Source organism: Theobroma umbraticum, unplaced genomic scaffold, assembly GCF_002168275.2.
Source record: "Theobroma umbraticum cultivar Fairchild unplaced genomic scaffold, ASM216827v3 scaffold_146.0, whole genome shotgun sequence".
In the NCBI taxonomy this organism is placed as follows: Eukaryota; Viridiplantae; Streptophyta; class Magnoliopsida; order Malvales; family Malvaceae; genus Theobroma; species Theobroma umbraticum.
Window position 1 is genome coordinate 5,189,618 of NW_018397265.1, and position 18,667 is coordinate 5,208,284.

At 33.1% G+C, this 18,667-nt stretch overlaps 2 protein-coding genes across 3 annotated transcripts; one reads left to right on the forward strand and one right to left on the reverse strand.

The window, feature by feature from the left end:
• Positions 1-2,590: 2,590 nt before the first annotated feature.
• HON4 (winged-helix DNA-binding transcription factor family protein) lies at positions 2,591-4,855 on the reverse strand. Its single transcript, XM_021436491.2, has 3 exons — positions 3,592-4,855; positions 3,058-3,129; positions 2,591-2,966 (listed from the first exon to the last, which is right to left on the reverse strand). Exons 1-3 carry the CDS (start codon positions 4,525-4,527, stop codon positions 2,763-2,765), a joined length of 1,212 nt encoding a protein of 403 aa, XP_021292166.1. The 5' UTR covers positions 4,528-4,855; the 3' UTR covers positions 2,591-2,762.
• A 3,763-nt stretch (positions 4,856-8,618) lies between these two features.
• LOC110422478 (V-type proton ATPase subunit B 1) lies at positions 8,619-16,559 on the forward strand. Of its 2 annotated transcripts, none has more exons than XM_021436416.2 (15): positions 8,619-8,759; positions 11,113-11,198; positions 11,431-11,486; positions 11,585-11,683; positions 11,866-11,925; positions 13,243-13,354; positions 13,463-13,671; positions 14,195-14,323; positions 14,428-14,565; positions 14,855-15,005; positions 15,104-15,186; positions 15,566-15,613; positions 15,719-15,772; positions 15,871-15,954; positions 16,053-16,559. In XM_021436416.2, the coding sequence occupies exons 2-15, from the start codon at positions 11,141-11,143 to the stop codon at positions 16,236-16,238; spliced, it is 1,467 nt and encodes a 488-aa protein (XP_021292091.1). In that variant the 5' UTR covers positions 8,619-8,759; positions 11,113-11,140; the 3' UTR covers positions 16,239-16,559. The 2 variants fall into 2 exon arrangements, with proteins under 2 accessions (XP_021292091.1, XP_089640688.1); XM_089784562.1 differs by having other exon boundaries at positions 11,129-11,198.
• Positions 16,560-18,667: the final 2,108 nt, after the last annotated feature.

An 18,667-nucleotide genomic window follows, 5' to 3' on the forward strand; every position in this document is an offset into this window, starting at 1 on the left:
ATCAAGCCCAAGATTCAAGCCTTACAGAGCCCAACAAAAGAATATTGAATATAAAAAGGCAAAAGTATATTATTTGTTTAGTAACATAATAATGACCACAGTAAGATGGGGCTTGAATTAAAAATCTTATTGGAAAGAGATTGGGAATGCAAGTCTGCATTGTTGCACATGTTTAGAGGAGGAAAAGTAGCCCAATAGAAAGAATATAATACTCTCTATCACTTGACAGCTAGACTGATAATAGCATATTAATTTAACTTTTAGTATGAGGAAATAATGTCCAAATATCATATTCCTAATTTGACAAAACTTGATGTAAAATTCCAATTTTATTTAATTATTTGAATGGGTCAATCATACAAATACGCAAGAAAAGTGTTCCTCACGTTACTTAATATAGAATCCATCATTATTGAAAAAGATTACTACATTGGTTTGATTCCAACTTATGCCCTTAAATTTTTAATTAAGTTAATTAGGATGATATGATATCAAAATCTTGTATAATGTAACATTTTCAACTTTAATTAATGTGGGTAAATTTTACTTTGACATATCAAGGTACAATATTCAAAATAACTCTTGAACTATTTAAAATAACTTTCAATAGATTCTTGTTTTTTTTTATTGTATTTAGTTAAGTTTATGTATTTTTATTTTAAGTCAAATAAATCCGTATAAGTAATAGTTGATTAATTATCGTTAATCAAAATATTTTTTTATTATTTTATATTCACACGACGTTGACGTTATGCTAATACGGGTAGTGAAAAATACGATATGACTATATCATCATGCAACATCAATATGTCATGTTATGTCATCATCTATTATGATATATCAACATATCATTATTAATATCACGTCAATATTATATAATATAAAATAATAAATAATATTTTGATTAAGTTATTATTAATCATAAAAATTATTAGATTCAAAATAAATATATAATAATTTATTTAATTTAAAATAAAAATATAAAAATTTAATTAAACACAATAAAAATATAAAAATTCGAATCTTCTTGAATAATTTAAAAGTTTTTTTTTATATATTATGACATATATCAATTTAAACTTTTAAAATAATAAAGATTTAAGAAAATCTATTGTCCCAAGGTTACACCATGTGTAATATGTGACTAAGCCCCCAAATTAGAAATGTTGAAGACTCCCAATTATGGTAAGGATACTATTGAGGCATTAATCATATTTTACTGGGAAATTAAAGCTTTGAAAAGTAGGCAGGCAACTCTAATGGTCATTATGGTTTTGAGGTCATACTCATACCTAGTTCTGCCTACGGTCACCATGGTGGGCACAAAAGTGAAATAAATTCCTAGCCATATACAAAATGATTGATTAGATTTCAGGTGGTGCAACCATTATTAGCTTCCTAAGGCCATGGCTATGAGATATTATGATTGTCTTAATTGCATGTTTGGTAGGCAAAATTATTGATTTGTCATTTTCATTATAGTCTCTGACTCTTAACACTCTATTTGATAGAGAGAGAGAGTAAGGAAGGAAAGAGAGTTAAAGCAATTTTTTTTTTCTTTCATTTGGCAAGAGAAAAAAAATGTGAAGAACAAAGAAAATGAATGAATTTGTATTTTTCTCATTTCTCAAAATCTAATTTTCTAAATTAAAAAACACTCTTTTTATTTAAATTAATAATTTTATTTACAATTTTGTCTTTAATATCTTTCTTTATCTCTTTTTTTTTATGATACATTCGCAGCGTAAGAGATCAAATCTTAATATTAGTAAGTTGAAATCTAAAGAAGGTTTAAATATGAATATTGATTCAAATCTGAAATGATGCTTGGATAAAGCTATGAGCATAACTTTTATTCTTTTTTTTTTTTTAGTCTTAATTTGCTCAAAGACAATAATGAAATATAATTGCATATTATTGCTAGAAAAGATCAGCATTCCAACTAGGTCAGAACTTCATTTTTAAAAACAATAAAAATCAAAGGGATTAAAATTATTGAAAATAAATGAGTGAAGGAGTAAATATTGAATGTAATTATTGATAATCGTATGGAAAGTAGTCAAATTTCTCTACCATTTTCTACCTAGAGCTGTAGATCCTGAGACAGGCTGAGAAAAGAATGCCATCTTAGGGAAATAGGGGTAAATAGGGGGGAAGACTTTATAATTAGATTAAATAGAGACTACAAATAGAAGGATTTCTTGTCCAAATTAATTTACCTGTAGATTCTAAGCTGAACTGTGATGTTGAATCTAACCCACAGCCATCTGAATTTCCTCAACCTTTTTGACCATTTAACATTTTTACCTCACCTTTTTTCTAGGTGAAGTCCAACTAACAGCTCTACAAAACTAACCAATAGGAGAAAAGAGCTGCAAATTTCCAATTCCAAGCTCTCTGGTGACAATTTTCATCATACCCAATGCAAAGAAGCAAGTGTTTAGATTAAAAGGATGCTTGATGTCCAGTAAGATTAGTAGTAAACAACAACTGACACAAGTAGAAAGCTGTGTCAATAATTCCCAGGTTCGGGTTGTTAGAAGTGCCGATGAAATTGTACTCAAGTTGCATAAAAAAAATTTGGAATCAGTACAGAGAATGAGATAAAATTGAAGTCATGAAAAAGTTACACAAACAACAAACCTCAACAACAATAACAATTAGATTTGCAACTTCCTATTTCCCTTTACAGAAATATCATTGGTTGTGTCTACGTCAGAACATTTCTACAGCTCTTGCTAAACATACAGGAAAAGAAAGGATTAATGCACTTGTCCTTCGATCTGCATTACCGGTGGTTGCGTCGAAGGTGGAGGCGGTGGTGGTTGAGCTTCCTCGGTAGATGGTGTGCTAATGTCCATTGAGGCAAGTCCTTCTAACTCTTGGATTGCGCCGATCACACTGATGTTGCTTTCACTGCTGAACTGAGGCTTCAGTGCTCCGACTGCTTGCTTCACTTTTAATTGCTGCAATCAACATTATTCAAACATAATTAGTAGAACTACACTGCCAAAACTATAGCTAACTAGAAGCCATAAAAGAAATCATCAGACTTACAAAGTATTCAAGTTTTCTCTTAACATCCCCATAGGCTGCAGCTAACGCCTTTGTATCAGCTCCTTCAGTTGTCTTTTGTTATAAACAGAAAAAGTCAAGGACAATGATATCAGACATAATGCAAAGTCTATTTATACTACAACATCAACGTATTATCATTACTCATATGATTTACCTAAGAATTGACTACTACTTTGAACCCACAAGCACTGCATGTAACAATCCGTACTCTCTTAAATAATTCTACATTCTGCATCCATTTTCACTAACAAATAACTAAGTGAAGTGCCAATGTGCCCACCATTTTCTTTAATATTCAGAGAAAAACAAAAATACAAAGGACTCAAATTGCTAGTTGCTTGTGTTACTTTAGAGTACCACAATGATTATATAATGTTAAATTAACAACGAATAAAGGATTAAAAAGTGTACCACATTAAGAGTATAACACAGATTTATACTACTTGGAAAGCAAAAGGTATATAACAGAATCAGAGCACTACCCCAAAAACCATGCACATAAAATGGTATTACCTTCTTAGGGCGGCCCACGGGCTTTCCAGTGGTTTTCCTGGGCTTAATCGCGTTAGTAGAGACCCCGCCAATCTTGGGTGGTCGACCTCTCCGCTTTCCAGGGACCACAGCGCCAGCAGCTCCGGCCGCGCCCTTGGGTCTTCCTCTGGGCCTTGGTAAAATAGGAGCAACAGCAGCCGGAGCATCAGCATAAGGAACAGCCATGGGTTGAACCTGGATCGGCAAAACAGCCGATGGGGGTAACTGGGTCAAGGCCTTAGGCGGACGTCCACGGCCTCTTTTCACCGCATTAGCCCCCACCACTGACCTCACCGTCTTCGGCTTCCTCGGCCGACCGGGGCTCTTCTTGGGTCCACTTTTCGGCGGGCGACCCCGGCCCTGCCTGGGCCCTAGTTGACCGGCGGGCCCATCTTTCCTGGGCCTCCCGGGGGATTTCTTAGGCCCATCAGCCAGAGCAACGGGCTGCTGAGAGTTGGGGTCAACAGTGGAGAGTGTGGGCTTGGGCTTGGGAGGACGGCCGCGGCCCCTTTGGGCCCAGGAGAAGCATCGGAAAGGGTGAGGGGGGGCTGAATCCGGAAGGGAAGCATCAGATCTAGCTGCGCTAGCAAGCTTGTAAGATTTCTTGACCATGACGAGAATACCGTTGTTTTTCAAGCGCTTCAAGTGGTGAGTCAACAAGGCCGAGTGTGTCGGTGGTAAGTCTTTGTAAGCTGACTCTATGTACTTGGCTATCGCCCTTTTACTTGACCCGTTCCTCTCTTTCAAAGCCTCTATCGCCTCGCTTATCATCTCAGAGTAAGGCGGGTGGCTCAAATTAGGAGGGAGACCGGCGGTCGTAGTCGGGTTGGCCACGGCGGAGGATACGGGCGGGGATGATGGGCGGGGGAACGATCGGCGGAGAGGGTCTATGGGGATGGACGAGAGAGAAGGGTCCATTTTCTTGGATATGGATGAAAAAATTTGGGAAAGGGGTAATTTTGGTAGAGAGAGGAAGGATATTTTTTTCGCAGGAAAAGAGGGTAGCTGCTTCTTTTTAATTTTTTAGTGTAGATGAGAATATGGGCACGAAAGGGTTGGATTTTACGGGAAAGGTCATGCCTTCGGACCGTTGAAGCCCTGGTGTTTTGCCTTTATTCTCCCCTTTTTTCTGCTCCGCGCTGACGTGGCGATGTGGACTTTTATGTCTTTTTGCTATTTCCCGTTTGTTAAAGTGGCTCAGCTCTTTGTTTACTGGGACGTTTTGGTTTTTTCCCCTTTTCTTCTGCTTTTTATATTTCGTATCCACTTTATTTTACCGTTGTATGTCTTTAAGTTTATATTTCGAATACTGAAGTGGCTTCTATTTTTCTTAAAATAAATAAAATTCCCTGTGATTTGTCATTAAATGCTAGAAATGAGAGAGAAAATGTATTATTATATTTCAAAAATTTTCAAATTTTTATACTTGTATAAAAACTTCAACATTCTTTAAGTTTTTAAAAATATCGTTAACCAAGACTCTTTTAAATTTTAATCATAATTTTAAGTGGATCCATTAATATTCATAATGGATAATTTAAACTTCAAACATGTAAATGATTTTAACAAATAAATATGAAATGTCTAAAATATTTTTATTTTTTTCATCTTTTTCACTATTTTTTCCTTGCATGTTGGCCAACAATGCTCCCTTACACTGGTAGCCAATGAAGCTCACTTACACCTATAGGTTACCCTACAGTCGGATCTAATCATGAAATGTCAGATTTGGTCAAATCTCTACACTCCTCCTACTGCACTCGCTTAAGAAGGTCAGATCCAGCCACAAGATGGTCAGTTGGTGAGAGGTAAGGTAGAGAGATTTTTTTTTTCAATAAAAGAGAAAAAACTTTAAGAATGAAAAATTATAATCTATATAGTTTGGTAATTTTAAAAAGCATTAACAGTTAACTAATAGCTGAACTTCTGTGTCTAGTAAAATATATTCTTTCAAAACGGATTATTTATTTTGAATACTAATGGATCTGTGTAAAATTATGACTAAGTTAAAAATGATTACCTCAACTAATTTTATACTAGTATACTTTACATTTAAAATATTGAAAACATTCAATGACAATATATTACAATAATAATTAGGCTTAAACTTTAAAAACATTTATATTGAATAATTTTTATTTTGAATCAAATAAATTTTTAAAATTAACAGAAAAATAATCATCGTTTGCTTTAATGTCAATTGCACTTTTTTTTATCATGTGTCATATGACATGACATAACATGACATATGATGTTAGCTACCACTTGACCATATCATATGTTACATGAATAAAAAAAACATATTTAGTGTAAAATCCCACCTTAACGTGTGATGCTAAGTTAAGAAATCTTTAGGTGAGCGTACATGCTTCATAATTTGAACACTTAAAATAACTTTTTAACATTTGAAAGATTCAATTTTAGATGTTTTGAAATTATTTATAAAGTTTAATGTAAAAGGGAGTTCAAATGGACAAAGTTTTGAGTTTATTGTTATTTACTAGAACCTATCTATTGATAGATATTTTTCATCTATCTATACATACAAACTCAAAAAGGTTTGTAAGGAAATGGAAGAACATCTATCGATAAACAAATTTATCTATTCATAGATGAGACACATCTATCGATAAATAGCAACTCAAGAGTTTTTTGAAGAACCTTAAAGCCTATTTATCGATGGATAATCTTGATGTATCAATAGATAACACTATTTTCAGAAAAATAAAAATGATGAAATGTATTTTCACACCCTAAACTATAAATACTTCACTTTTTTTGAAGATTTGTAACACGTAATCATATTTGCAAGTTATTTGAAAAACCTTAAACCCTCTCTAACTCATTTTTAACCTAAATCACCATTTTGATGATTTTAAGCTTAGTTTTGAATTTTTATAAACAAAATGACATTTTTCAGCATTGAAAATTTTAAATCTTGATTTTCAGAAACTGAAAAATGTTGTCTTTGTGCTTAGATTTTTCTCTTAGTTGCTAAAGCTTAAGGTTTTGTAATTTTCCTTAGTATCAAAGTTTACCTAAGGTCAGGATGAATGATTTATGGGTTTCTAAACATTATTTAGTTAATGTAATAGTGGATTTAAGTTAAAAAATTAGTTTTAATTGAATTCGATTAGTTTCAAAAGTACTTGGAATGGGTATTATGAGATTATAAGTCTAAGTAACTGATTGCGATAATTGTCGAATGTTAGGAATGGTTGAAAACTTCAAAGAAATTACTAGAGAAAAGTTGTGATAATTGGAGTTAGAGGTTGAGTCTCTAAGTAGGTAAGTGGATACTTCTCTTTAAGTATTTTAATATGTAAACTGAGTATGATTTTTATGAAAATAATTGATTATGCATGATGAACTATTGTTTGAAGAATGATTTTTCAAAGGATTTGAGTTTCAAGGTTTTCAACTAATTTTTGAAAATATGACTAAATGATTGAAAGGATGATGATTTATTATGTTAGAGACACAAATGATTTTCAAATTATCTACAAATTTACTATATAAATAAAATATAAATTACTCTTTTAATCTTATATGAAATCGGGATTTATAGAAGCCATTCTTTTAAACGTTATAATAGTATGTCAATTTCAATTAAAAAGATAAAAAGAACTTTTGCCAATGTTTTAAAAGAAATATTTACTATGTCTTTGTGGCAACGAGTGAGTATTCTTTTTTTAGAATAAAAACTATTGATATGTAGCTAGTTAGTCTTGGATGGTTTGATCTAACAAAATACTGTTATCGCCGCAGAAGTAACAAAAGGTGGTAAATGAACTTGAACTCGAAAGCCTATTTGAAAATGTTCAATTTTAAGTTTGATTAAATTCAAATTGATAAAAAGTAAAAAATTTAAATTTAAAAAAAAATTAAAGTTTAATTATAGTTGTTAAATCGAGATATGTGTATCGTGTATCGAAATTTTATTTTTTAGTATCAAAGATCATATTGTATTATAAGATATGGTAAAAAATTTTAAAATTCATTATAAATAACATTTATACATGTAAAATAAAGAAAAAAATTGAAAGATATTATATTTTTTTAACAAAATTGAAGATTATAGGGAGTAAATTGAAAAGATTATTTTTTATTTAAACTTTGAACATATTCCTTAATAATATAGATTTTTAAATAAAAAATATATTTTTTCATATTAATTTATTAATTAAAAATTTAAAAACATAATTTGATTTCTTTAGTATTTTTTAATTTAAAATTTAAAAATTGAAACTCATAAAATATAATTTTTCATGTTCCAACAAAAAAAATAAAAATTTAAATTTTTTAATAATTAATTAAAATTAAACTTATAAAAGATGTATTGACTATATCGAATGTTATGTAATATATGTATTGCATATCATATGATACGCTTTCGATATTTAATTAAATATGATATAGTTATAAATATATGAAATTTTTTATTAATATTGTATCGATATTACATTTCATATAATAATGATAATTATGAGTTTAATATGACTAAACTCTAAATGATCTGAATTCATAATAATTTGAATGTGAAATCAAACTCGAACTTTAAACAAAAAAAAAATACAAAGTTTAGTTATTAATTTCATTTGAAAAAAAAAATTTAATTCGAATGTTAAACGATTTAACGAATTGTAATCTAAGGAGATGATTCAAACTCAAAATATGATCGGATCCACCTCGAGGCTGAGGTAGGAAGCCGCGGTGGGCCCAAATGAAGTATTCGCTGCCCAAATGTCCAATCATAGTGGGCCAACGCCACGACAGGGTCATCTAGACACATCCTCCTTCTTGACGTTGATCCACCACACCCAAATCACTACCCGCCACGTCATCCATTTATTCAGAGCCACCCAGACGTGGAGCCCTTTCGCAAACACCAGCAAAAAGACATTTACTGTCTGCCCCGTACTCAGGGTTAAGGTGTTTTCCTTTTCTTGTCAGTGGATTATTATCGTTATTGCCATTAGTAATTATTTAACTTAATCAAACGTATAATTTCGTATTTATTTTTATAATATTATATTAAAAATTAATTTTTCTAGTCCGCCACAGATCTCAGTTTATTCCTTTTTCTCTTTGGCCATAGCTCTCTGTCTCTCCCCTTCGCTGCTTCTCGTTAAACAAAAACACACAAGAAGGTAAGTTCCTTTTCTTTTTATAAATTTTTAATTTTGTTTTTTTTTTCAGATCTCATTTTCCTTTCACTTAATTATAATTATCTTCGATTTAATTGCTTTTAATCGAGTTGCACCAAATTCAGTCCCACCCCAGTTCGATCCGTTCATTCTACTGCTTTACATTTTTATGTTGTTCAATTTTTCTTTCTGTTTAATTTTCTTATTTTTCACTTAATTTTGATCGATTCTTAATTTAACGGTGTTTACCTTCTTCTTTTTTTTTATTTTTAATTTTGTTTGTAAGGGTTGCTAGTTTTGGTACTTGGATTCTATTTGGCCACTGAGAAAATGAAGGAAAATAAATAAAGAGGAATTTTAATGTTATATTGTAGTTGTGTTCGAACCATTTCTGACCATTGAAGTTTCATGATCTGTAGCTTGGCTTATTAGGTTGGTTGAGCCAAACAGACTTTAATTCTTTAAATTGGAAACAAAGTTTTAATTTTTTGTGTTTTGGAATAACGTGATTGGGACATATTGGTAAGTTATGCCTTCCTGATTCTGATTAAGATTAGTGGTGTATTTTGAAGAAATAAATTCTGCAAAATTTTATGGAATTCATTTTATTCAAATGGATTTCAAGTGTAGCAAATTATAAATTGAGATGAAATTGAAAAAAAGAATTTTGTGGAGTTCGTTTCTTCTAAATAAATATGCTTTAAGGCAACTTCTTTGGCAATGGTCCAGTTTGTAATTTTGTTTATTAACTTGCCACTTATAAAATGCATGATTACTTGTATATAGATCAATTAAGTTAGGGTAAACTTTCCCAAAGTCCTTAGAGTTTCACCCTAATTCATCTTGAAGTCCATTAGTATTCAAAATGAACATTCTGCCCCGAAACTCCAAACATCCTTAACAGATGTTAAAAAATGACTAAACTAACAACACTAAAACATGTCTTTCAATCCAGATTACACAATTCAGTTGACTATCCATCTCATAATTGATTCCATTCTATTGTTTACCCCAACGTTTTCCATCTCCTTCCTTGCTTTTTCAAGCATAGCTTTCTCAATTAGTGAATGGAGTATTTGAGTTGAGAAATGATTTGTCCACATTTAAGAATCACATACGAGACTTCCTTGTGCAATGAAAAGAATTTTCAGCTTAGGGTAACAAAGATCTCTATGCAGAAGAGGCTGCTGTACAAAGCGAAGAGAGGGACAATAGATGCTTTCTATCCTAGGGCTCATTGCCCCAAATGAGATACAATATGAGATGTTGGACTTGTAGATGGGGCTAATTTTGCCTTGGAAGCTATATATTTTGACTTGGGAGTTAAGATGTGCCTTAGTTTTACCACCAATAGTCCTGAATGTGAACTGATACAGCATTTTTCACCCATTGTTTCTCATCTTTCCCCATAATTCCCATATTTGTTGAAAGCAGTGAATCGTGGAGGCGTTGTTGCACACAGGTTTGGCAGCTGGAGATGCTGCCTATACGTCTATTGGTGATATGTAGAATATTTAGGTGTTTGACCTAGGGATATATATTGATCGAAGTCATATTACAGGTTTTCTAGCTTCAGCATGATATTTGTATTCATCATGATGGTTGGGATGCAGTGCAGACTGTTTAGATGACTCATTTTGAAGTATTGTTGATTCATCCCAGGTTAAAGAGAATAACCTCGGAGGCTTTTGCAGAAATTTTCTTTCCTTCTACCTTTTTTCGATTTAAGTAGAATGCCATGTTATGTGTCTCAAAAAAAAAAAAAAAGCACTGCTGGGTTTTTTATGAGCTTGCAATGGCTGTTGTATCAGTAGCTGTCTTGAACAAATCCTACGAAAGGATATGTGAGTGGTTGTCTCTTGTGTGTGAAAGGATATGTGAGTTGACTCAGTAGTCTTTGGGGAAGGGTAAAATGAGTATAAAATGATGGCCATGTCATGAAGTTAATGGAAAGTCAAATGGTGCGTAACAGCAGGACTTATGCATCCGGCGAAGTATATTATTAGGGGGCAGCGTATCCATTTTAAATACTAATGGACTTAAACTGAATAAGGTTGAAACTCTAAGGGCTTGGGGGTAATTTACCCATTATATTAGAATTGCTTTTATATTTTATCATTTATTGATTCTTAATCAATTGTAATTTTTCTTTATTCTATTTGCTTTTACTTTAAAACTCAAACAAAATAGTAAAAAGCAAGTCTGAAAAGCAATAATCAAATGAACTGGACATTTTTAACTATTTTTAAGCTTCTAGATTTTTTGCTAGAGTTGTCAAGAGTGAAAATTTCCTTCTTTTTTTTTTTTTTATCTTTTGCATTTTCTGCCCAGCAATGAATTTTCTGTTTATTTGTAGCTCTCGTTCTTGACAGAACTACGACAAAATGGGTATGGCAGAAAACAATCACGATATGGAGGAGGGGACGCTGGAGATTGGCATGGGTAAAATGTCTTGCTTTATACCAACTGCATGATCATAAGCAACTTTGCTTATGTTAAATTGATTTATTGTTTCAGCTATGAATTAAATGCTCTCTTTAATCTTGAGGGAGTAATTGTTGATAACATTCTGGTTGATATTGCCACATGTATTGCAACAGGCAGGATTTGTCGCACGAAAGAAACTGTTTCAGTTAAAAGACTAGTTATCTTACTTTTCTTGGTTCCATTGCAGAGTATAGAACTGTTTCTGGAGTTGCTGGGCCTTTAGTAATCCTCGACAAAGTGAAGGTGAGTTATGTTTTTCTTACCATTATCTACTATCATTCTTATGCTATCTTAATTTTGATTTCAACTCTTCATAATTTGAGGGTTAATGGTTTCTCCAGGGACCCAAATATCAAGAAATTGTTAATATTCGTTTAGGGGATGGAACAACCAGACGTGGTCAAGTCCTTGAAGTTGATGGAGAAAAAGCTGTTGTTCAGGTAATGTCTGTCTTAAACTCTCCAGCATTTCTTCGTATATGAATTGCTATTATGTGCACCATACAATATGCTTGGTTTATATTTATGGTGAGAGGTCTTATACCTTAGTCTGGTGCTGCCATTTCACTAGCAGCAGATGCATATATTCCTTGTGCGCTCTACTTATATGGCACTTTGGCTAGGTTTTTGAAGGAACATCTGGAATTGACAACAAATACACGACCGTGCAGTTTACAGGAGAGGTATGTAATCTCCTCCTTTCTATTTTTTTTGTTTGATTCTTGTCGTACATCTCTAATTTCGTTATGAAAAATAGCTGCCCTGGAACTCGCAGCTGGAAAATTATTCAAATAGCTTCTTCAGAAAATTCTGTAGTTGAGATTACTGTTTAGCATCATTTGTCAGATTGAATGTGTTTAGACATTGCAAGGCATGTTGCTGCATTTGTAGTTGTTTCTTGAATTTTGAGGTAACTGGTGCTTAATTGATTAGAGGGGAAATAAGTCTGGTTGTTCCTAGACCTTGTAGACATGTTTTGTCATGTAGTGAACTAAGATTCTCTTTTGGCGACTGGAATTATACTGGCTGTTTTGGCTGCTGTTATGGTAATAGTTTATCTTTTTGGGTTTAAGTGATCAGCCCCTTTATTGGTCTCTGAAACCAAATTAATGTTTGCAATTAACTTTAAATATCAGGTTCAATGGCTGTTTTGGCTGCTGTTATAGAATAGTTTATCTTCTACGGTTTATGTATCAGCTCCTTCTTTGTTTTCTGGAAGCAAATTAATGTTTGCAATTAACTTTAAATATCAGGTTTAATGTAGTCAGATTAGCGACATATATTTCTGCCCAACACCATGGTTTGCAACCTTTAAAAAAGGATGTCATGCCCACAGAGGAACCGTAGAGAGTAATTTTCACATGCTGTATGATGGTTAATAGCTATCAGACTGTTACTTATTTGGTTTATCGGGAACTGTTTATTTTTCCACTTCCTGCCTTTCTGGTTACAAGGTTAAGTTTGTGCAATCAAGCCGTTCGACTATGTCTGTTTTTCCTTTCTTTTTTTCTTTTTTTGAAAATTGCTTGTTTATGGTTCAATTTCAGACATAGAAGTCATTAGGCATTGGCAGCTAATATGAGCCATGGCTGTTCTTAGAAACAAAAATAAGCCACTTTACTATCATGTTGTGTGTGATTAAGTTATCACGGCATTCTAGAGGTTTCACTAGGTCTTTATTTGGTTTGTAAATGTGGATTATGCTTAAATGGTAAATCAATGTGTTGGGGCACGCACTTGCACAAAATGGGAAAAAAAGAACAAGAAAAGAGCAACTGAGTTTCACATTGTCTTTTAATTGAGGTCAGTATTGCTGTTTGCTATTTCCTGATTATTTTGAACCATTACAATATTCTGTAGGAGGCATGGTTGCAAGGTAGAAGAAAATTGGGAAGAGCCTGTTTTGAGTGCATTTTAGGAAAAATATTTCTTTTTTTTGCTGTGAATTTTTCTTCTGTTTTGAGCTCATTTGCCCTTATTCTTCTGACTCTATTTTCTAGGTGTTGAAAACTCCTGTCTCTTTGGATATGCTTGGGCGCATTTTTAATGGCTCTGGCAAGCCAATAGATAATGGTCCACCTATCTTGCCTGAGGCATATTTGGATATTTCTGGTAGGCAGTGTTGTGGAATGAATTATTTTTGAACAGTATAAGCTGCTTCTAACCATCAGCTTGTTAGTTGCTGCACATTTACTTATCCTATGATCTATTACTTTGCAGGGAGTTCTATTAATCCTAGTGAGAGAACCTATCCCGAAGAAATGATACAGACAGGGATCTCGACAATTGATGTTATGAATTCCATTGCTAGAGGGCAAAAAATCCCTCTCTTTTCTGCTGCTGGTCTTCCCCATAATGAAATTGCTGCTCAGATTTGTCGCCAGGCTGGTTTGGTGAAACGATTGGAGAAGTCTGGGGATCAGCCTGAGGTGAAGTTCATGTATTCATATTGATTAGCTAGTAGTGATTTAACATCCTTGATAGTTTAAGTAACTGAACTTGCTAACCGTAGTATATGCATCATTGATCTCTTTCTGAAGGATAGCCTGATATAGGTGTAAGCATTTACGTTACTTACTATGTTCAAATTGGACACTCTTAGATGCTTTCACAGTGTAGTTTGGTGGAAGCAATGATATTTTGGAAGTTTTCTGCTCAATCTATGAAGTTTGACTTAAGTGGCATTTTAGTTTTCTAATCTGTGATAAAAAGTTGCTTTTCCCTTTGGAGTGAACTTCAAATTGAAGATCACATAATAAACATCTCGTACTTTGTGTTAGCAAGATTATATTGTAGGTTAGCATTGGTATTTCTGACTTGTGAAAATATGAGGCAGTTGTCCTAGATATGGCTGTTTCTTTCTACCTTTCTTACTATCTTGTTGATTCTTTTGAGCCCTTACCACTAGATTCATAGCAAGTTGATTGTTTAACTCACCCGATCTTTTTTCAGGGTGGCGAAGAAGACAATTTTGCAATTGTTTTTGCAGCTATGGGTGTAAACATGGAGACCGCACAGTTTTTCAAACGTGACTTTGAGGAAAATGGCTCAATGGAGAGAGTGACCCTTTTCCTAAACCTGGTATGCTTTATTTATTTTATTTAGGTATTTTATTTGGGGAGGTTGTATCTATAGGAAAGAATTTATTTGTAGCAAGAAATTACCTTCTGCTTTCTTCTTTACAGGCTAATGACCCCACAATTGAACGTATTATTACTCCTCGTATTGCTCTTACGACTGCTGAATATTTGGCATATGAATGTGGGAAGCATGTTCTTGTGATCCTTACAGACATGAGTTCTTATGCTGATGCTCTCCGTGAGGTAAAAAAAAGCAACCATGTCTCATGTATGCAATCTCTCTGGCATGCATGATTACCAGCTGTGGAAAGCAGAGGTCTATGGACCCATATATGATATTCTTCCCCATCTTTTATGATTCTGGTTGCTCTTGCATTCTGGATATTTTATACTTACATTTGAGAAATGTATTCAGCTCCCAAAGGCTCTATGTGAATGCTGGAAGTTTATTGTCTTTTAATTATCTTAAATTTCTTAGGATTTATAGGATTTCATACCACTTGTATGAGACACACTACTATTGCTACTGCAGGTGTCTGCTGCCCGAGAAGAAGTACCTGGAAGACGTGGATATCCTGGGTACATGTATACAGATTTGGCCACAATATATGAGCGTGCTGGACGAATTGAAGGGCGAAAGGGTTCTATCACACAAATTCCAATCCTTACTATGCCCAATGATGGTAATGCATCTTTTAGCTATATTAACTTTTTGCACAGCAATACCTGCTTTAATTGTAATTCTGATTCATATCTTCAATCAATTTATCGTTTTGGGCAGATATTACACATCCCACTCCAGATCTTACCGGATATATCACAGAGGGGCAAATATACATTGACAGGCAGCTCTATAATAGACAGGTAATGTCAAAACTAGCCAGTTCAAGTTATCAACTTGTGTTTCTGGGAGGTGTGCAGGCCCACAAATTATCAGCATTATTTCCATCAATATATACATAGAATTTCATTTATAATATGGTGCTTTATATAGAAACTGTGTGTTCTCCATCCTTGCATTGCTTTAGTAGATTTCTCATGGTGACTTGGGTTGAATGCGGAAAATCATGGTGTATGATTTGATGGCATCTACCTTGGTTGCCTAACCAGTTGATTTCAGATTCAACAATACTCTTGATATCTTTTTTTAAAGTGGATTTTGGTGCATATAGTTCTTCATATAGATGACATTGTAGTTGTTCTGTGTCAATTAATAATTTGTTTGTCTTTCTGAATTGGACAGATATACCCACCAATCAATGTGCTTCCATCGCTGTCTCGTCTGATGAAGGTGAGGATAGCACTCATAGAGAATAGCATTGAATCAGTTAAGATGAAAAGCATACAAATTGTGACTTAATGTGAAGTATAATCTTTTTTCTTTTCCTTCTGGCAGAGTGCCATTGGTGAGGGGATGACACGCAGGGATCATGCTGATGTGTCTAACCAGGTCTGAAGGCATTGGTTGTAGTGGTATAATTTCAATCCTCTATTAAATGTAAAGGCATCTAACTTTTCCTTCTGTTTCTCAATCGTTTTAAATTTCAGCTGTATGCAAATTATGCTATTGGGAAGGATGTCCAGGCCATGAAAGCTGTGGTTGGAGAAGAAGCACTTTCTTCTGAGGATTTGGTTACTCTCTTTTCCCCTTTTTCATCAATTTTCTTGCACTGTTATTTGTCTTGTAATTTCTTAGAAAGAACCTAATGTGATGTTATTGAATATAACAGCTATACTTGGAGTTCTTGGATAAATTTGAAAGGAAATTTGTCACCCAAGGAGCATATGACACCCGCAACATCTTTCAGTCACTTGATTTGGCATGGACACTGCTTCGCATATTTCCTCGTGAACTTCTCCACCGTATACCAGCAAAAACTCTGGACCAATACTACAGCCGAGATGCAGGTAACTGAAGGAGACAAAATCATGCCTTAGAATGCCCCCTTCATGGTTGTCTCGACAAGTTGTTTATTTGCCCTTATTTTCATTCATAAGTTGCCATCTCCTTCGACTGCTCAAATAATAATGGTTGAATTCGAGTTGGAGATCTGTATGAAAGCTCTTTGGGGTAGTCAAAATATTCTTTGGAACAGTTACAGATGCTGTAATTTTTGTAGTTTCTGTTGATTAGTGTTGGTATGACGTTAGGGCTCATGGGAATTACAAAGCCCTTTGTGTTGCTTGTTCCACATTGCTGTTTGATTTTGGCAATCCAAATGGGTTTGGATTTTTTATATTAATGAGACAATACAGACCAAGGCCAGTGCTTCCCAAATGCCGTGGCTACATTTCTTTGTCTTGCAAGGTACGTACCACAAATAGCACAACTTTACCACGGGCTGTAAATTTGACTGGACTTAGGATTCAAATGGTCCAGCTCTAAAAATTGCATTGACACAAGTTCTTAGGGTTTGGCTTGGAATTCAATGAATAAGGTATTCGATATTTTGAGATATCTTAATTTTCATCTTTATTGTTTGATAGGGTATCCAAATTTTACAAATAGTAATACTTGATTAATTTTTTGAATTATTACTTGAATTCGTATTGGAATATCTTAAACATTATTTGTTAAATATTGGCATCCATTAATTATTCGATTAAAATAAATTTAAAATAATTTTTATGTATATTATTAATAAAAATTAAATTAATAAATTAAAGTTAATTTACAAAAAATAAATTAAAATTTAAAGCTATATTTAAAATAATTAATGAATTATGGTAAGTATTACCTTATTTATAATAAAATATAAAACAAAAAAATGTATAATTAGCATTAATATTAAAAATCATTATGATAATCGAGTTTGAGTGGTGGATATTTTAAGACCACTATTTGATCTTGTGACTGGTAATAACTTTACCATTTACCCATCACAGTATTTTGATTATTTTGATTTTAGTATTTATAATATTTTTATCTTTTAACAAAATAAATTCTTTAATTTTAATAAATAGTATTTTTTTATCTCATCATAGTATTCTTGTTTTTTAATTAAATTTTTTTTAAATTTTAATAAAAGGTATTTTTATCATTTACTCATTATTCCTTAACTATTCTTAAAATTATTTTTATCAACCAAATAATAGAATAAGTAAAATAGCAATTTCTATCCTATTCCATGCTCATGAACTAATCTATATAATAATTATTTTTTTCTTATTCTATTCTCTTGGAATGACTATTCTTTTATTCTTCCCCCCCCCCCCCCCCCCCCCCCCCCCCCCCCCCCCCCCTCAATTCATTTCTTTCTAGTGGTCAAGCATATTGTAAGGTTTATTTAATGGCTCTTGAATAGTTTAAAGGGCTTATTTAAGCAGTATGTCAACAATCTTTATCGTAATCTCTTCCAACTTCAATCTCAACTTTGCTAGCATAATCCATGAATTGTGACATCAACTTAAATTTTTTGAGAAGTACTTACTTGTTGAATATTAGCAATAACAAGTGAGCTTTTAAATTGTTCTATTACATATGTGTTACACTAAGCACTACTAGCAAACAAAAGTCTAAATATTAATCCTACCAATTTGACTTGAACCCTATTTGCTTATTTAAATTACATATTTATTCAAAAATTAAAATGTTATTTAAATATTATAAAATTAAAATATTTAACAAAAATCTACTAATTAAAATTTAATAATATAATAACACTTTTGAATCAAATTCAAACTTAGAACATCATGTCCAATCCAATTTGACTCGGATCAAGCTCAACTCAAGTGTAATTTTTGAAACTTTGGGAAGCTTTTGTTTATCCTTTATGTTTTCTTTTAAAAATTGTGTCTACAGTGGCACAAATAAATTTCTAATCTTAATTAAAGTTGATGTAAAATGAGAAAAAAGGAAAAGAAAGTAACAAAATCAAGAAAGAGACACTTATTCAGATACTGTGCCCAAAGTAAAGTTGACTCTGTGCTCCCATGTTTCTTTAGTAACGTCCATGCATTTCTTTGGTTGTACACGAAAAGGATAATGAGGATGAGATTGAAGTGGAGAAAGAGGAGGTTTTCATGCAAAGTAATGGTTGCTTTTGCTTGTGTGATGGAAGCCAAGCCATCCGCCAGCATGGACTGCATGTGATGATGTGTTCCCCCCACCCACACAGTTCCACATGACGAAAAACCTTTCAACAAATTCTCAATTATTCATCTCCCTGTGTAATTATCAATTTCCGCACCATGACGGAGACGTGCACTCAAGCCTCCTCATTTGCCACCGCACGCTTGCTGCCATCCATGTCTCCTTGTGTCTTCATGTGATTAATTATTATTAATTAAAACTTAATGGAAAGAGACAAATTTATTTTAACTTCTGTTGAGACGTTTTAAGGAA